At 42.6% G+C, this 16,558-nt stretch overlaps 1 protein-coding gene across 3 annotated transcripts in view; it reads left to right on the top strand.

The window, feature by feature from the left end:
• The window catches only part of gripap1 (GRIP1 associated protein 1), a 41,419-nt gene that overhangs the window by 22,314 nt on the left and 2,547 nt on the right, over positions 1-16,558 (top strand). For all 3 annotated transcript variants that reach the window (XM_013915222.1, XM_013915221.1, XM_005750405.1), the window contains 7 exons: positions 2,052-2,147; positions 4,522-4,578; positions 4,831-4,930; positions 8,409-8,539; positions 11,390-11,506; positions 11,936-12,029; positions 15,163-15,335. In XM_013915222.1, the coding sequence (XP_013770676.1) occupies positions 2,052-2,147; positions 4,522-4,578; positions 4,831-4,930; positions 8,409-8,539; positions 11,390-11,506; positions 11,936-12,029; positions 15,163-15,335 (768 nt within the window). The remainder of the gene's footprint in view (positions 1-2,051; positions 2,148-4,521; positions 4,579-4,830; positions 4,931-8,408; positions 8,540-11,389; positions 11,507-11,935; positions 12,030-15,162; positions 15,336-16,558) is intronic.

The following is a 16,558-nucleotide window of genomic DNA, read 5'->3' as shown; positions in this document are numbered from 1 at the left end:
CTGTCATTGATGCCATGGGGGGGCGTGTACCCCACTGCTTTATAAGTGTCCACAACATGTATTTTGGTCAGAAGACATAGGCTGATGTTTTCTCCGGGCTGTTAATAAACTCATGGTTTGATTGCACTTCTCTGGGGCTTCCGTGGTTTGTCTCACTGCTCTACATTGATTGATTTCGCGACAAGCTCCATATGTGGTTACCATTCGAGTCTCATAACCAATAATAATTCTCATTACTGATGAGCGTAATTATTGGTTATCAGTAACGAGCCCTTTCAGCAGATTAGATGACCACGGTGATCGTGTATACGGCTGTGAGAAAGTCTCTCCTGAGAGACCTGCTGCACTGATTAGTTTGTCTGCGTGTGCGTGTGTGTTTTATCTGCTGGATAACAGCCTGGTACTGAAACCAGAGTGAGGAAACTTGATAGGAAAAGTTAATTAATGATGGAAGAAGTCTAATTAGAGGGCAGGTCAGGTCCCGGGCAGGTGCTCCACGTGTCGGGGGTTTGAGTTTCAGCCGTCACATGTCGTTTCCTGTCTTCGTTCCTGAACATCAATGCTAAGGTTTGTTAAACCGAACGTTAAATGGCAAATTAAAAATAATCAGTTCACCCTGTTCTCTCCAGTTACATCAGAACATGCTGAAAAAAATAGCTGATTGTTCATAAACCTTAAAGCACACGAGTCCTGCAGCCTGATTTTACAAATTTAAATCACTCAAACTGCTCGAAGCATTCTGTTTGTAAACGCTGTTCACCATATCTAATCATCTGCATGAAAATACATTTTTTCCGATGTTATAAATTATATCTTGTAATATGTTCACCTGATGCACACAGTTATAATAAAAAAAATGATAGTTTGGAAGAAATTAAGTCAAAATTATAGAGGCTGGAGAAGCAGGTGTTTAAATGCAAGTCTTATCTCTTATTCCACAAGGCTTAATCCTGGAATTCAGGTGTTTTAATTCCCATTGCTACAGATGTGTAAAATCAAACACTTAGCCATGAAGTCTGCTTTCTTTTGTCAAAGAATGGGTCACTCTTAAGATCCTGCTGAAGTTAGGAGTGGTACCGTAACAGGATGCCACTGTTGCAAAACAGTTTGTGAAGTTTCTTCAGTCCCAGATGTTCCACGATCAGCTGTCAGTGGTGTTATTTCAAAAGTGGCCGACCACAGAAAGCTACCAAGGGGAGCCATCAACCAAAATGATGAAGAGTCTCCAGCGCTCTGCTGACTCAGTAGCTGCAGAGCTCCAAGCCTCCTCTGGCTTTAACATCAGCACAAAAGCTTTGCACCGGGAGCTTCATGCCAAGGGTCTCTGTGGTCGAGCAGCTCCTGCAGGTGTAATGTGTAGGTGGCTCAGGGTTTTTGTCCACATGCTGTACTTCTTGTAAATTTCTGTATTTGAGAAACTGTTTCCAATCTTCCAAAATAACTAATGCGATTAAATCGAGTATGAAAAACTGTGTCAGTGCCCTTATGTCTAAAACATCTGTGTGCTGCAATGAAGAGGGAACAGCTGGCAGGTCATCAATGGCACATTTTTATTTACAGTAGCATCCTGTAAGAAAGCAAAGAATAAACAAGTTTTCTTACAAAATGAGTTTAAAACCTGCAGTTTAGAGTTTTTATTATTATTTGTGATTTTTTTTTTAAATAAATAATATCGTACATCTCAGTAAAGTCTCAGAGCTTCTCTCCCACCACGTGGTGAGCTGTTGATAGAGGTGTAAGACGTTACAGGGAATTAACAGACTCTTGTTTTCCTCCAGAATGACATTTCCCCCTCCCTCTGTCAGGTGAGCGGCTACAGCCTGCAGATGTTTTTAATGTAGATTTTAGTCAAATTAATTAGCGGCAGAAGATTAGAAGGGAATTAAAAGCAGTTTCCTTTTTCACATTAATCTCTGTGTCAGATGGATTAAGAGCATGGGGGCATCGCTGGAGGTGCAAATGTAGCTCGTTTAAATGTTTTTCGCTGCATTTCTCCTCCAGATGTTTGAGCTGCTGAACGAAATCCTGATGTGTCGCTTTGTGTCCTGCAGGAGAAGCAGTCAGAGATGGAGAAACTGAAGCAGCAGCTGGTGGAGGTGGAGAAGCAGAGGGAGGAACACGGGGACACCATCGGGAAACTCAAACAGGTAATAGCTTTGTGTCAGAGCTGATATATCTCGTTCCTCCAGTGTCCAAAGACTGCAAACTTTAATTCAGACCCACTCACACGGTTCTGTCTACGAGACCAAATGTGGTTTAATACGCCGCTGTAAATAGTCCCTTATAGTCCTTTTCCTACTGTTTATAATGATAGAACAGAGAGCAGCTTTTAGGAACTTTATAAAAATGGAAATACATTTGTGATTTTTGTAATTAAAGGTTGATGTTTACAGTATGAACCAGCGGGCTGAGACCATACACTGTATGTACAAGATGGACATAAACAGACACAAACACCTGCTGTTTCATATGCAAGTAAAATGTTATGAGAAACAAACATAACAGAAATTAATACTTGTAAATTTAAATTTATTAATTTGTTTTTTAATTTGTCAGAAGCAGGTAGCACGGTGGGATGGTGATTAGCACTGGTCCCTTTGGGTTCTCCAGCTTCCTCTCGCAGTCCAAAGACATGCAGTTAGTGGGGTTAGATGAAGTGGTGGTTCTAAACGGCCCATAGGTGTGAGTGTGAGTGGTTGGCTGGTGCCAAGGTCCCGATTCAATTAGATTTGAATCGGGGAAATTTTGCCTCAGACAGTCAGAAATATTATAATTCTGATCATGCATCAGTACATTTCCATATTTTTATATTTATAAAAAGAAAGCTGAGACTTGTGAGACTTTATCAAAGGTGTGAGCATCACAGCAGAGGCCTTTGTGTCAAAGTAGCTGAGGATGAAACAGAAAAACATGAAGGAGATTTTCCTGGCCTGAGATTTTATACAAATATTCTGCAGTCGATCAAAAACGGAGCAAAACCATTAATCAACACATGAACATGACCTGATGCTGCTGACGTGAAGCAGAGCAAAGTTACAGAGGTATATTTAAAAATCGAGTCAGGATTTTAATGAATCGATATCACGTTATCCAAGCTAGAATCGATTTTAATCAATAAATCGATAATCAACACCCACCCCTACACAGGAGCTGTCAATCATGAGTCTCTGCCCCGCCCCTCCCCCTTCTTACATACACTTACAAGTAAGTGTATGTAATACAAGAAATTAATGATACACAAATACATTTATTTATTTATTTCTTGCCTTTCGAATGCTCTTTAAATCATTGTAACTCCGGTAACCTTTGTGCTACAGACAAAATTCCAAGGTGAGCTTTTCAGGGATCACAAAGCATTCACAACGCACTGCTGTCTGAACACGGGCAGGAAAATCCGTTCTGCCGAGACTTGAGTAGTACCTACTCGTTAAGCGTACCGCTTAACGTTAGTGCTGCTGCTCATCTTTTTTGAGCTAGAGAGAAAATTCAGAATTCTAAAACAAGTCTATCACTGTATGATACTTGGATGATAAAGGGTGAAACACTTCTACAAGAACAAAGCAAAGAACATGATAAAAAGAAACAATAATGAGGAGACACAACGGGATCGAAAACATGGCCACACCAAAGATTCACAAAAGCCTTTTAAAAGAGAAAATTTAAAGAAGAGATTTAAAAGAGTATTTTGGTGTGAAGGGGCAGACGGTTCCACAGTTTAGGAGTCCTAATGGAAAAAGCCGATCACCTTTACTAGGATTTCTCCCAGCAGAGCTGAAGTGGTCTGCAGCACTGCAGCAAAGCTTTGAGCAGGTCCTCTGAAAGGTCTTTACATGGTTGATGCAGCGGCCCACGCTAGAGATAAAAGGAGACGGTCCCTTTGAGGCCGAGGTTTTTAACCTTTACAAATGTGTCACTTTGAACCCAGGAACTGTGGACCTGTTTAAAAAGCACCAAAATCTGTTTACTCTTCTCTTTGTTTATTCACCCAGCTTATGTGTTTTAGTGTCTGCCTTTAGCGTCACCCTCCCTTTATGCTGTGTGGAGGTGCGAGCGTCTGTTTAGCTTGGTGTTTGCACGATGCTCTGCAGATCACAGCACAGAATTTGTGGGCCAAAATGTTAAGGAACCAAAATAATTTGCTGATCAGATTTAAAATCAGCTACAGGCTCAGTATGGCTTGCTTTCACTTTGACATGGTTCTGGCTGGTGTCTGTGTTTTTGCTGGTTTGGGTTTTTTCGTGTTTAATAATTTCATCAATCTGCTCGTGACTGCAGATGAAAATGTCCATTTTAAGCTAGATCTGGCACGTTTACAGTATGGACCCAGGTGTTCATGTTTGGTATTGTGCATTTTTTTTAATAGTATAAAATGCCCTGAAAAAGTCAGAAAATATAATGTCTGGCAAACAGAAGCAGTAAATTCTCAGTTCAGGAAATGTTTCTGGCGTTTTTACTTTGGAAATGAACTAGAACGATCAGAGTAACTGACAGTGATGTCTCTGACCTGCTTTCTTTGTTTAGGAGATAAAGGACACTGTGGACGGTCAGAGGATTCTTGAGAAGAAGGGAAGCGCAGCGGTAAGTTTACTGTTTATCTGACTGATGCTGCCAGAGACAAAGAGACGGATGGACTGTGTGAGTGACAGACGCAGACTGATGAACCGATACTGTAAGACGAGAATCTGATTAGCAATGAGAAAGGAAAAATATTTAGCAGAGTAATTTGAGAGCAGTGGTGCATGGAAAATAATAATTAGAAAATAAACCTGTGTGTGTGTGTGTGTGTGTGTGTGTGTGTGTGTGTGTGTGTGTGTGTGTGTGTGTGTGTAGCTGAAGGATTTGAAGCGGCAGCTGCAGCTGGAGAGGAAGCGAGCAGACAAACTGCAGGAGAGGCTCCAGGAGATTCTGACCAACAGCAAAACCAGGACAGGTACTGTACGCACCCCGAACTGTGATGCTGTCCTCACGTCTGCATGCCCCTACGTTTAGTTAAATGCTGGTGTTGTCTGTTCATTCTTCAGTCCCACTGACGCAACATGAAAACCTTTAATCTGTTTCCTCTCATTCGGTGAAATGGTCAATTTTCCCATCAGGATTTACAAAACCAGAAAGAAGCCCCACCTATTTGCTTTGGTAGTTGCTGTTAGCAGGGCAACCAATTAGAGGCTTAAACAGTGTGATGGGGAGGCTGTGGCTCAGGAAGTAGAACAGGTCATCTGTTAATCGTAAGGTTGGTGGTTCTCTCCATGGCTGCTCTGATCTGCGTGCCAAAGATACTGTAGTTGCTGAGTTGCTCCTGATGCATTTGTTAGAGTGTGGAAGTTAAATAGAAAGGCCTTGGATATAGAAAAATGATATGTGAATGTGTGTGTGAATGGGTGAATGAGACATGTTGTATAAAGCTTTGTGCCTAGTATAAATGTGCTGTACAAGAGCCAGTCCACTTGCAACCATGCAAGGGAGAGAGTACAAGCTCCACACAGAAAGGCCGAAGGTGGCTGTGGATTTGAGTCCAGGAGCATCTCGCTGACAGGGAGGTGACCGTGCTAACCACTGTGCTCCTGGGCTGCCTTGTAGTACACTTTAAAAGGAAACTATGGAGCTTGATATGTGCGTACATTTTTTTTTGTTCATAGCACTGCTGTCTATCGTTACCGATTCTCTTTCATGTGCACATTATGCTCAGAATCGTCCTTTTTCACAGAACAGATGTTAAGTAAGCCGCCCGTAGTTTTAAAAGGTGAGTCTTCTGTGGAGTAACACATGTACATTACATGGAGACTTCAACATTACTGTATGCCTCCAGGCTCAGGATGTTTTGAAAGGAAAAAACTACCCCCTTGGTGTAAATAAGGTTTTTGATGACGATTTGATAAATTCTAATAATAGCTTTTTAAAAATGAGTCTACGTAGGTTTGTCCTGATTTATGCCTGTAATTGTTAAAAACGTTCCAGTAAAAAAACTAAAAGTCATCACAGAGATGCCTCAGGACACAATGTACAAGATTATGCTGACGTCTGCTGCTGACGAAACATTCACAAACACAGGGTATATGAGAAGCATGAAACATGTTGACACCATACCTGAAGTCATGTCACAGTTATTAGGTGTCGTTTCAGTAACAGTGGTCCAAGCTTTGGCTCGATGATACACTTGTCACAATCATGCCTCCAACCAATGAGCCAAGAGCCTTGTGCTCATGCAGCACAAGTTCATCCATGATCATCAGCATCTGTGCTGGAGGCTGGAGCCCTGGATGGCAATCAGTCGGTGTCTAAAGCAGGCGACCCACTTATCCTGGAAGAGCTGGGCATTTTAAAACCAGTTTCATGTCCTGTAAAACACCTGGTGTGATGTGCTCTGGATGGGAAACTCTGTTCCTCTCTCGAGTAATCTGTAGACATTAGCACTGCATGTTTCTGCAGGTTATCGATTGCTGCACACTTAGAGCTCCATAAAGCTGAACCTGACGGGACTCTGAAACTTAGAGGTAGAGGACGTAAATCCCCGAACAGGATGGTGCTGCCATTTAAATACTCCAGGAAGGAGAGACAGCAGTTTTGGGGCTGTGTGTGTGTGTGTGTGTGTGTGTGTGTGTGTGTGTGTGTGTGTGTGTGTGTGTGTGTGTGTGTGTGTGTGTGAGGCCAAGATGTGATTGTAACGTGACCAGTCCGATAATAAGCGGCATGCTAGCCCTGCGTCAGGAGGTTCTGGCTCAGTCCGGAACCTCCTGCTTAATATTTAATGGAGCGCTCTGGTTCCCAGAGCTGAGCTGGACACACTGGCGTCTGCTGGCAAAACACAAGCAAATACACACACAACCAAAACACTTGCCCACACCTGCATCAAATGGAATTTTGAAAGTTTTAACTTTTTCCACTTAATATTATTTAAATGTTATTCTTTTATTGCATATTTTCTTATTCTCTGGTGCTTATTTAGCAGACTCTCTGTTGTCACACACACACACACACACTCTCAGTTGGAGCGGTGCAGGGTAGTTCTGAGCTTCATGTATAATCTATGAGCAGTGCTGAATGTTTAAAAGCCTCTTCTGCACAAACCTGAGAATCAGACATTTTAAAGTAGCTACTTATCCATCTCTCCCAGTACCTGCCTTATAGGGACGTCCCAGTGCCTTAAAGGGGCAGTTTGTCGTTTTAACAGGACAGCGTGCTGCTTTAAAAGTGACAGTCCACGGTCTTAATGGTAAAGTGGGATGTCTTATAGAGACAGTTCATTGCCTTGGACAATAAAGGGACAGCCTGAAGGGTCGGCCAGTTGCCTTAAAAGGACATCCTTAAAGGAGTGACTTTGTCCTTTAAAGGGACAGTTCTCTCACTGCTGTCTTACTTGGACAACTTGCTGCTTTAAAAACACAGTTTCACTGCCGTAAACAGACAGCTTACTACCTCAAAGCAACAATCATACTCTTACAGGAACAGCCCACATTTAAATGGGCAGCTTACTGCCTTAAAGGGCTGTTTGCATTCCTAGAGAAACGGCTTGCTGCTTTAAAAGGATGTCCACATTTTTTAAAAAAGATTGTTTGACAGTCCAGCAGCTTAACAGGGCAGTTTGCTTTCTGAAAGCAATAACAGCCTTTATTGCCATAAATAGGTCTTATATGAACAGGAGGCTTTAAAATGATGTTCATATACTAAAAGGAATAGTCTTGGTCTTTAAATGGACTGTCCACATGCTTAACATGGTGGTCCAGTATCTTACAGAAACACTTTGGTGTTTTTAAAGACAGTTTTCTGCCATAAATGGCAACTTGCCACTTTCAAACAACAGTCTTAAAGGGGCAGTGCACGTTTTAATAGACAACTTACTGCCTTTAAAGGATTATTTGCAATCCTAAAGAGACGGCTTTCTGCTTTCAAAGAACGTATGCCCTCTTAAAAGGTATATTCACCAATCCACTGCTTAAAGGGATCATTTATTGCCATAAATAGACCTTATGTTACTGCTGTGCTTTGAACAGTGTCCTGCTTTAAGCACACTGAAGAAGAAAAGAATCAAGATGTTGCAATGCTCCAGTCCATGTCCAGACCTCAGCCGGATTATAATGCTCTGTCAGGACCTTAAGACAGTTGTGCGAACATGAACGCCCACAAACCTCAATGAACTGAAGCAAGGTTGAGTGGGCCAAAATTCTTCCCCAGTGATGTGAGAGACTGATGAAGTCATATAGATGCTGCTAAAAGTGTTTCTACGAGCTACTGAAACATGGAGTGTTCTTAATTTCTCACAGGACTGAACAGACTCAAAGTAAAAGGCTACGTATTAAAGGCAGTTGAAGTAAAAGTCTTTGTCAAACAGCTGGGGGATTTAGAGTTTGTCTGGGGTGGACTGCAGCTTTAAAGAGGTCCTGATGCTTAGAGTGAAATTGTTGTTCTTTCAGGTTTGGAGGAGCTAGTTCTGTCAGAGATCAACAGTCCCAGTCGAACTCAGCAGACCGGAGACTCGTCCTCCGTGTCCTCCTTCTCCTACAAAGACATGATGAAGGAGTCTCAGTCGACCAATCAGAATAAGGTGGGTGGAGCTCCTCGTCACCTTAAACACAGAGCTTGATGTCTGTGACACTTCAGGCTTTGGTGTGGACATTATCCCAGCCAGCACACTCAGCTCCAACTTACAGAGCAGGCAGTGTTTTTCAGTTTGCCTGATCATGGTGCGTTTGAATGGCTGCCATGCACTCATCTGTTCTTTCTGTTGACTGGTGTTTGGACCTCGTCTGGTTCAATATCTCACGTTATTATTTATTTATTTTTCATTGTACTGATGGTGGTTCATGGCTGAAATGTGATCAACATCATGAATCTCAAAATCCAAACACAAACATGAACATCTGAGAATATGTCCTGTCAGCCTGGAGTCAGCAGCTGCTTAAGCCAGAATGGCGTTCTGGCTGGACGCCTGAAAGCGTCCCATCAGTACTTCATACATGACCAGCAACAGCAGCTGGATCGTCTTCAGGATGTGGAGATTCCGGCCGGCTCTGGATTCAGCCGTGAGCGAGATCACAGATCGACTGATTGAGGAAACAGTGAAAGGAAAATTTTCTGATGGGCCTTTTAATGCTGCAGCTGCAGTTTGCTGATGTTACTTTGTGACAGATTTACGCATCATTAAAGGCTTTACTGGATACGACTTCTCTGCTGTTCAGCTACTGGAGCACACATTGAGTGCTTACACAAAACCTCAGGCAAGTTGAAGAAATCTCAATTTCAGATGAAGGTTTAATTGAAGTGCTACTTTGTGTCTGCAGCTACAAACTAATGCTGTTGGAAGGACACATTGTTTTCATAGCAACAGCTATAAAAGGTTAACATCTGAGGTTTTTTTAACCTTCTACAATAATAAACTGAGTAAAATGTGTGATTAAAATATGTTCACATTCAAGGCCATCTTCTTGTTCACCTCTGGACCATTCCCTGCAAAGACCCAGGTTCAACTCAAAGTTCAGTTAATGTGATGTAAAATTTCAGCCATGCTGGAAGCTGTGTGAATATGCCCAAGAGTAGGATTTTAAACAGGTTTTTATGGAGCTGCTCTCAGAACCTTCTGATAACTTTTGCCTTTTTGTTTGAATACTTCAGGCTTTAGGAAAGTGAAGCAGAAAATTAATTTGGCAGAATAATGGAGAATAGCTCTGACCGGCTGTGCGCTTTCATCACATTAAAATGTAAACCGTGGTATTTATTAAAGCTGTGTTAAAACTAAATGTAAGCAAAAGTCACAGTTTGAAACCTCGACAGATAAAAGCTGTCATGTTAAAAGTGAATTAATTAGTGTTTTTAGTGTATTCAGTGAAAGCTAAACAAGCTTCTGCTCCTGACCTCTTAGCTCTGTGTCAGGTCGAATCACGACCTCTGACCTCCAGGTTGTATTGAAAGACAGATTTAACTGTAACATCCTGTCATCCTCTCTTTTGTTCTTTTATTACGTTTTACAACTGATTTATCTTTAAAGTTCCTGGTGCCATATTTATCTCTGTCAGGTGTGTGTGTGTGTGTGTGTGTGTGTGTGTGTGTGTGTGTGTGTGTGTGTGTGTGTGTGTGTGTGTTTCTATTGATAGAAACACTGTAAATAGAGCTGACAGACTCTCTGTATGTCGATGAGTGTTTCTGTCAAAACATGACACTGCAGAGTCCTCCATCACTTCAGTTTACTGTGGTGATGCGGTTGTTATTAGCAACAGCATCACATGAGAGAAAAGAGGGTTTGATGATGTCCTGCTGCTGCAACGTTTCCCATCAGACACCTCTGTGATGATTAAAGCTTCAGCGTGCTTCAAAGGTCCCGTTTTGGTCCACACTTTAAATTTTAATGAGAAACTACAAACTGAATGCTTTTGTGTGCATTCAGACATATAGATCTCAGTGGGCTGATGATGATGACTTTTTTCACTTGTTTCCATCCGACTTTAAAGTTCTGCTCAGCAGAGTTTAACATGTGAGACTACAAAGTCTGCTTATTATCTTGAACCCAAACTGTGATAGCAGCTGCTGTACCGAAGTGTAAAAGCAGAACAGACTGTGGCAGCAGTTTGATCCTCTCGCACACAACTGAGGTAATGTTCATGTTAGCAAGCCTGTGAAAGGCAGCAAAAGCTTCTGGCACAACTTCACCTGCTTCCAAGATGCATAGAGAGGATAAAACGATTCACAATGCAGGAACTCCCGCAACACTTAAGAGAAGAGGAACAACTTTATTGATTGACCAACGTGTAAATCTGCTAATAAGCTCTCTTATCAAATAGCTCACATGCCTCCATAATGGAAGAGGAGAAGTTCTGTCTTAGAAACCTTTTCTCAGGTGGAAATACGACACTCTCACAGTTGCATTTGAGAGTCTCCTCATGTGGCACCATAAGTTTTGTTTTTTTTAAGACGTCTGTAGTTTGGCTTCACTGTCCTGCCATTAACACCTGACTGTACCAGCAGGAAGCTGCACATCAGACACTGTAACCTCTGAGATACAGCGAATGATCAGCTTTTGAGTTTGATTAAACACAGAGTTACAGCGACGAGTCTATTACCAAACATTATTGTGTCTGTTTTCCTGATGATTCTGGCCAGTGTGTTTAACCCAACTTAAGAGTGGTTATAAAAGTGTTGTTATTTCAGTCCTGGCGTTCCACACATGTGCAGTACATCAGACACAGCTTCAGTACTTTTTCTTTACAAATAAACTGTTAACGATAAGGCAGCCTCAACCTCATCCGATTCTTTAGGACTCTTCCCTGTGACGTGTCCAATAATGTGACGAGTTCCCTCTTGGTTGCATAATGAGCTTCTGGGTTTGAATGAGCTCTGAAGTGCTATAAAGCAAGGCAGCAGAGCTTTCACATTAACTGAAGCCTCTGTGTGTGTCTGTCAGTCCGGAGGAGGCAGCCCTCAGTCTCAGCGCCCCGCCGAATTATCCGATGATGAGGTCGGAGAGCTGTTCCAGCGGCTCGCTGAGGTTCAGCAGGAGAAATGGATGCTGGAGGAGAAGGTGAGGAGTCTTTGGCTAAACCAGAAAGCAAACTATATGTCCTGTTCCTGAAGTCCTAAGCACATGACACAGGAGTGGAAAACTAACAGAGAAAGCAGAACATTCTCCACGTCCTGATTTAACGCCTCACTTGTGCCTTTTAGAGGCTTTAATGCTTCTCTTTGTTATTCGAGTCAACAGTAAAACGTCTGTCCTGTTTTTAGATGCAGGTTTGTATTTTTAGATGCATTATTAATGTCTGTTTAATATTTAGGTAGTTTGTATAGTAGCACTGTGAGGCCAGTGGATAATTCAGCAGAACTTTATTAATCACTTAAATATTAATAAGTTGTTTCAGGTTTAATGATGCTAAAGAAAGGACTTAGTTTGTTGTTACATAAACACATTGTGACATCAGTGAATACTAATTGTGTTTTTTGTCTGTTTCAGGTGAAACATCTGGAGGTGAGCTGTTCATCGATGGCTGAAGACATCTGCAGAAAGAGCGCCATCATAGAGACGTACGTGATGGACAGCCGCAGAGGTGAGAAATCGTTTCATCTCCTCACAGAAACATCTGGAACTTAACTGTAGTTAGTTATGGAGCATCTGTGATTCCGTTTTTGTTTCAACCACAGACCAGGAACATTTCTTTTAGCAAAAAAGGCAAAGACATGTCAAAGATGGCTGTTGGCGTCATGAACGTGTGTGCAGGCAGGAGTGGTCAGAAAGTGGAGATGTGGTGTCGAGTCCCAATTCATGGGAAACAGCCATTAATGTCATGTCAGGACTGCTGTGGACATCCACTCTGTGACTCAGCATTATTAATAATAGTTAGCTCCTGACCTAGCTAGCTACATTTCAGCTTTTTTCTTCTGTGGAGCCGTGCTCGATGCTCACAGGTGTGAGGTGTGGTGATTTTGGGTCTGTATATTGTCACTGAGAGCTGAGCGTTAACATGGTCATCTCATCTTTAACTGTGAGTCACGAAAAGCTACTTTAGTTGAGCCTAAGACATGGAGCTGGAAATGGATATGATATCTATCGATACTCTGTTTGCTGCTACAGTTTTGTAAACACCGGAGCTGGAAATGCTGTCCTCACAAACTTTATGACATCACCATTGCTAAACGACTCCGGGCTCTTTTTCTGCTTTATGATCTGTAAAGTAAGCACCAGGTAGGAGTGTGATGTAATTCAAAGAAAAAAAAGAAAAAGATTTTCTTTAAAATGCTGATTATCTTCATTTTTAGTGTTTTGGAACATTTAACAGACCGAGGTACAAAACGGTTATTTAATATGTCTTTGAAATAATCCTCGTCTCAGTGGTAAAACTGAGAGAAGAGTCGCTGGTGCAAAGTGCTAATCCAAACTCTGAGGTACTTAAAGTGCGTCAGTCAGCAGAAAGTTAGCCAGCTCAGCACGTCGTTTATCTGACAGTGACACTTAATTAGAACCACTTTAATCTGCCGCTTCACTTACCTGCGCTCAGGTTTACATGGACTCTTTGTGTTTGGAGAAAACAGGAACAAGCGGTGGAAAAAACAGGCGTGCTTAACACTTTCATGTGCCGCTCGTGCCGAGCCGTTTCCACTGCAACACGACGGAGAGAAGTTCGTGCTGGACGGATGTCAGGACGGAGAAACTCGTTGGTCTGAGTGATTTTCACTTTCCCACGTCTCTGTAAATACATTTGTACGTCTCTGATGTTTCACCGCTGCTATATTTATCCGCTCGTCCGTCTTCAAAAGGTGACGCTGCCGTGTGTGAAGTGTTTTTAATAACTTGTGCAGCTATCAGCAGACTTATTTTTCAATCAAGTATCGTCCTCCTCGTCTGGCTGAAGTTATGTTCAAGGTCATCATTCCTGGCCTCACAAACACTTTGTTTGGTCACACCTGGACCATTTGCCAGATTTTGACTCACCTGAGGAGCACCAGTGTTCACCGCACAGGTGTAAGAGGTGCAGAGGTCCACTTCAAGCGACTGATTTCAGCTTGTGTTGTAATAAATGTGGCTCTTTAGAATGAATTAGAAAGTTGGTCGCTGCTGCAGAAGGATATAATAGATATTGTGTGCCTTATTTTTGTGGCTTTGATTTCTGTGGTAAAAAAATCAAATTAAAGCCGTAAAATAGAACAATCTGAACAATCGTGCAGTCTGAGTGTGAACTGCAGATGGACTGAAACGTGGCAGGTTTGGATTTTAAACAGAAGTAAACAAAAAGCAGCTTCTCATGTTGATCCTCTCGCTCCCCTCAGTGTAAAACTCTTTGAACGACTCTGTGGGAAATGTGCTGTATAAATAGTTACCTTTCCTCCATCCCTCCCCCCTCGTCCCGCTGCCTCACGCTGTCCTTTCTCTCCTGCTGTTTTCAATTTCATGTTTGACTGCTTCAGCCCTCCTCTGTCTCTCCATTCCACTCCCATTAACGCAGTAATGATGGTAAATCTAATGGGCAGTAAAACTGAGAGCGGAGCTGCTTCTCTAAAGGCTGGACTGTCTGTGTGTGTGTGAATATTTCAAACTGCACTCGATAGAAAAGCACTCGCACACACAGTTATATGCTTTACATTCAGTGTTCATTTACATTTGTTTAAAACTTGTCTTGAAAAGCTGACTGAGCGCGCTGCAGTCCGTTTAACCAGCTGCAGAGTTTCCAGCATGATACGAGGAGCAGTTGAGTGGGCGGTGCCTTGCTTGAGGGCTTCTCGGCAGCTCCTGGCGAGATGATGACTCACTGATATTGTGATCGCCAGAATCTGGGTGAAACAGGCTTTGGAGGGATGACAGAGTCACCCCAGTAAACCGTATAAACGATTTATTGTGATGATAGGAAACACATCGAATAGATGAGCTGCTGATGATTGATGACGGGGTTAGCTGACTCGGCTACCAAAAACGAAATGTTCAAAGCCACCTGTAACTACCCAGAGTGTGTCCTGCACCACAGCCCTCGTAGATAACGTCCATGATCTGTGTTGCAAACCAGCAGCGTGGGAAGATTTTTGATGTAGAACATAAATGGCTGTGTGTCTGCTGTGCTCGAGTAAATACAGACGTAACTATTCAAGCGGTGTGTAACCAAGCAGGTGAGCCTGCTGGTACTATTAGCACTGCTAATGTTAGCCACACTGTGTTTTCTTACCGTTAGAGTCCGTTTTTAATGTCTGTTTCCATGATTGGTGGCGAGCTTCACCTCTGTGTTCCTGCACGCAAAGACCCCAATGAGCAGATCCCCGTTATCGAGCAGGCTCTTGTTCGTGTGTCCTGCGATGGATTCTTGGGCTCTCTGGCTTTTTATTAGGAATCTTTGTGTAAATTAACTGATCGTTTTGTTGAAGCAGAAAAATAGGACAGTTTTTAGTGTTTCAGAAACCTGACCGCTCTGAGAGGAATCCAGAGTGACGTTTGACGGGTTCAAGGTCACGAATCTTATAATTTCAGTAATGTTCCTCCCAGAAGCTTTGTGTGCAACGTTTGGTTAGAAATAAAGGAAAACACCAAAACAAACAAACCTCCTGTTTCCACTCCTCACCCTCCTCTTCATCTCCTTGTTCTTATCTCCTTATTTCCCTGTTGTGACTGCTTCTGGTGTTTTCTTCGGGCCGTTTGACCAGCATGTTTCTTTTAAAACGAATCTCTGTTGAATCTCGCGTCTTTGCTTTTCTGCTCAGATGTGTCGGGGAGCACGGTCGGAGGTCACGGAGGCTCTCAGGGAGACCGGGGAGGTCTGGGTTCGGTCCTAAGAGAGCTGGTGAAACCAGGAGACGAGAATCTGAGGGAGATGAACAAGAAGCTGCAGCACATGTTGGAGGAGCAGCTCACCAAGAACATGCACCTGCAGAAGGTAACGGTCCACACCCACATGCTACATGGACAGTTTCCACGGGGTGAGGGTTTAGTTCTATAAAATATCCTTTAAATTACCGATTCAAACACACACAGGGTGGATGATTTTCATCTTCACCGACTTGACTGTTTAGACCAATAACAGCAGAAAGAACAGCCTGGACGTTTCACAGGTGGCTAAACAATGTTTTTTCAGATTGGCTGAGACTGATTGAAGTGTTTCCACAGGTCTTATTATTAATTTTTAATCTGCTAATCCATCAGTTTGCTGCATTCATCTTTGTCCAGGAAACCTTCACTGATCTCATTACTGAGGATGATTAATTAATACAGCTGAAAGAAATCTGATAGAAACATCAATAAACACTTAATAAAAGACTGAAGATGAAACACGTAAACAATGTATGTACAGTTTCATTAAGGTAATGTACACACACGGAGACCATCAGCCTTGTGGGTTTCTTTATGTGGTCACTCCACCCTTTTCCAGCTAAGAACCATCAGCTCAGACTTGGAGTTGATGGTTCTCATCCAAACCACTTTGCCCCAGTGCGAGGTCATCGCCAAAACAGCGAATGTCCATGGTCTACCACTCGCTTTTATCTCACACAAACAATTACACACACGCAGTAACAGCAAGTGTAGCAATCTGTGCTGTGCATACGGGCGCTTTGATGAAAATCTAACAGCACGCCACGTCAACGCAACTGCTGTGATTGGCCTGTTCCGTAACATTGATTCCTCCTATGCTTTTTCCTCATATAGCATTTCACCGCAGGTTTGAATGAATCTCTGAGAGAATATCAGTCATTGTCTCAGCATAAGGAATAATCATCACTCTTTCAAGTGTCAGATCTTCCTAGAGGGAGATCGTTGAAAGCATCAGGCGTGAGGTAAAGTCCAAAGATGTGGAAACACTTCAGGGACAAACACGTTTGACTTTGAAAAAGAAACAAAAAACACACTACAAGAAAAAATGGGGGGAAAAGTCCTGACATATTATTTTTTTCTATCGTGGCTGGAACACACACACACACACACACACACACACACACACACACACACACACACACGGCGAAGGTGAAGTTGTACAAAGTTCCCCTTCAGTCGATTCACTCGGTACAACACATAAGTATGGGATATCACGCCCTCGCGTGTCCTGGCTGAAGAAACCTTTATTCACGCCTTTACGGCAGATGACGTGTGATGACACGCGCACGG

The sequence above is a fragment of the Pundamilia nyererei genome, unplaced genomic scaffold (genome assembly GCF_000239375.1).
Source record: "Pundamilia nyererei isolate P.nyererei 1_Seehausen unplaced genomic scaffold, PunNye1.0 scaffold00273, whole genome shotgun sequence".
NCBI lineage: Eukaryota > Metazoa > Chordata > Actinopteri > Cichliformes > Cichlidae > Pundamilia > Pundamilia nyererei.
Note: the sequence above shows the minus strand (reverse complement) of the source record. Positions and strands in the feature narration are given on the sequence as shown.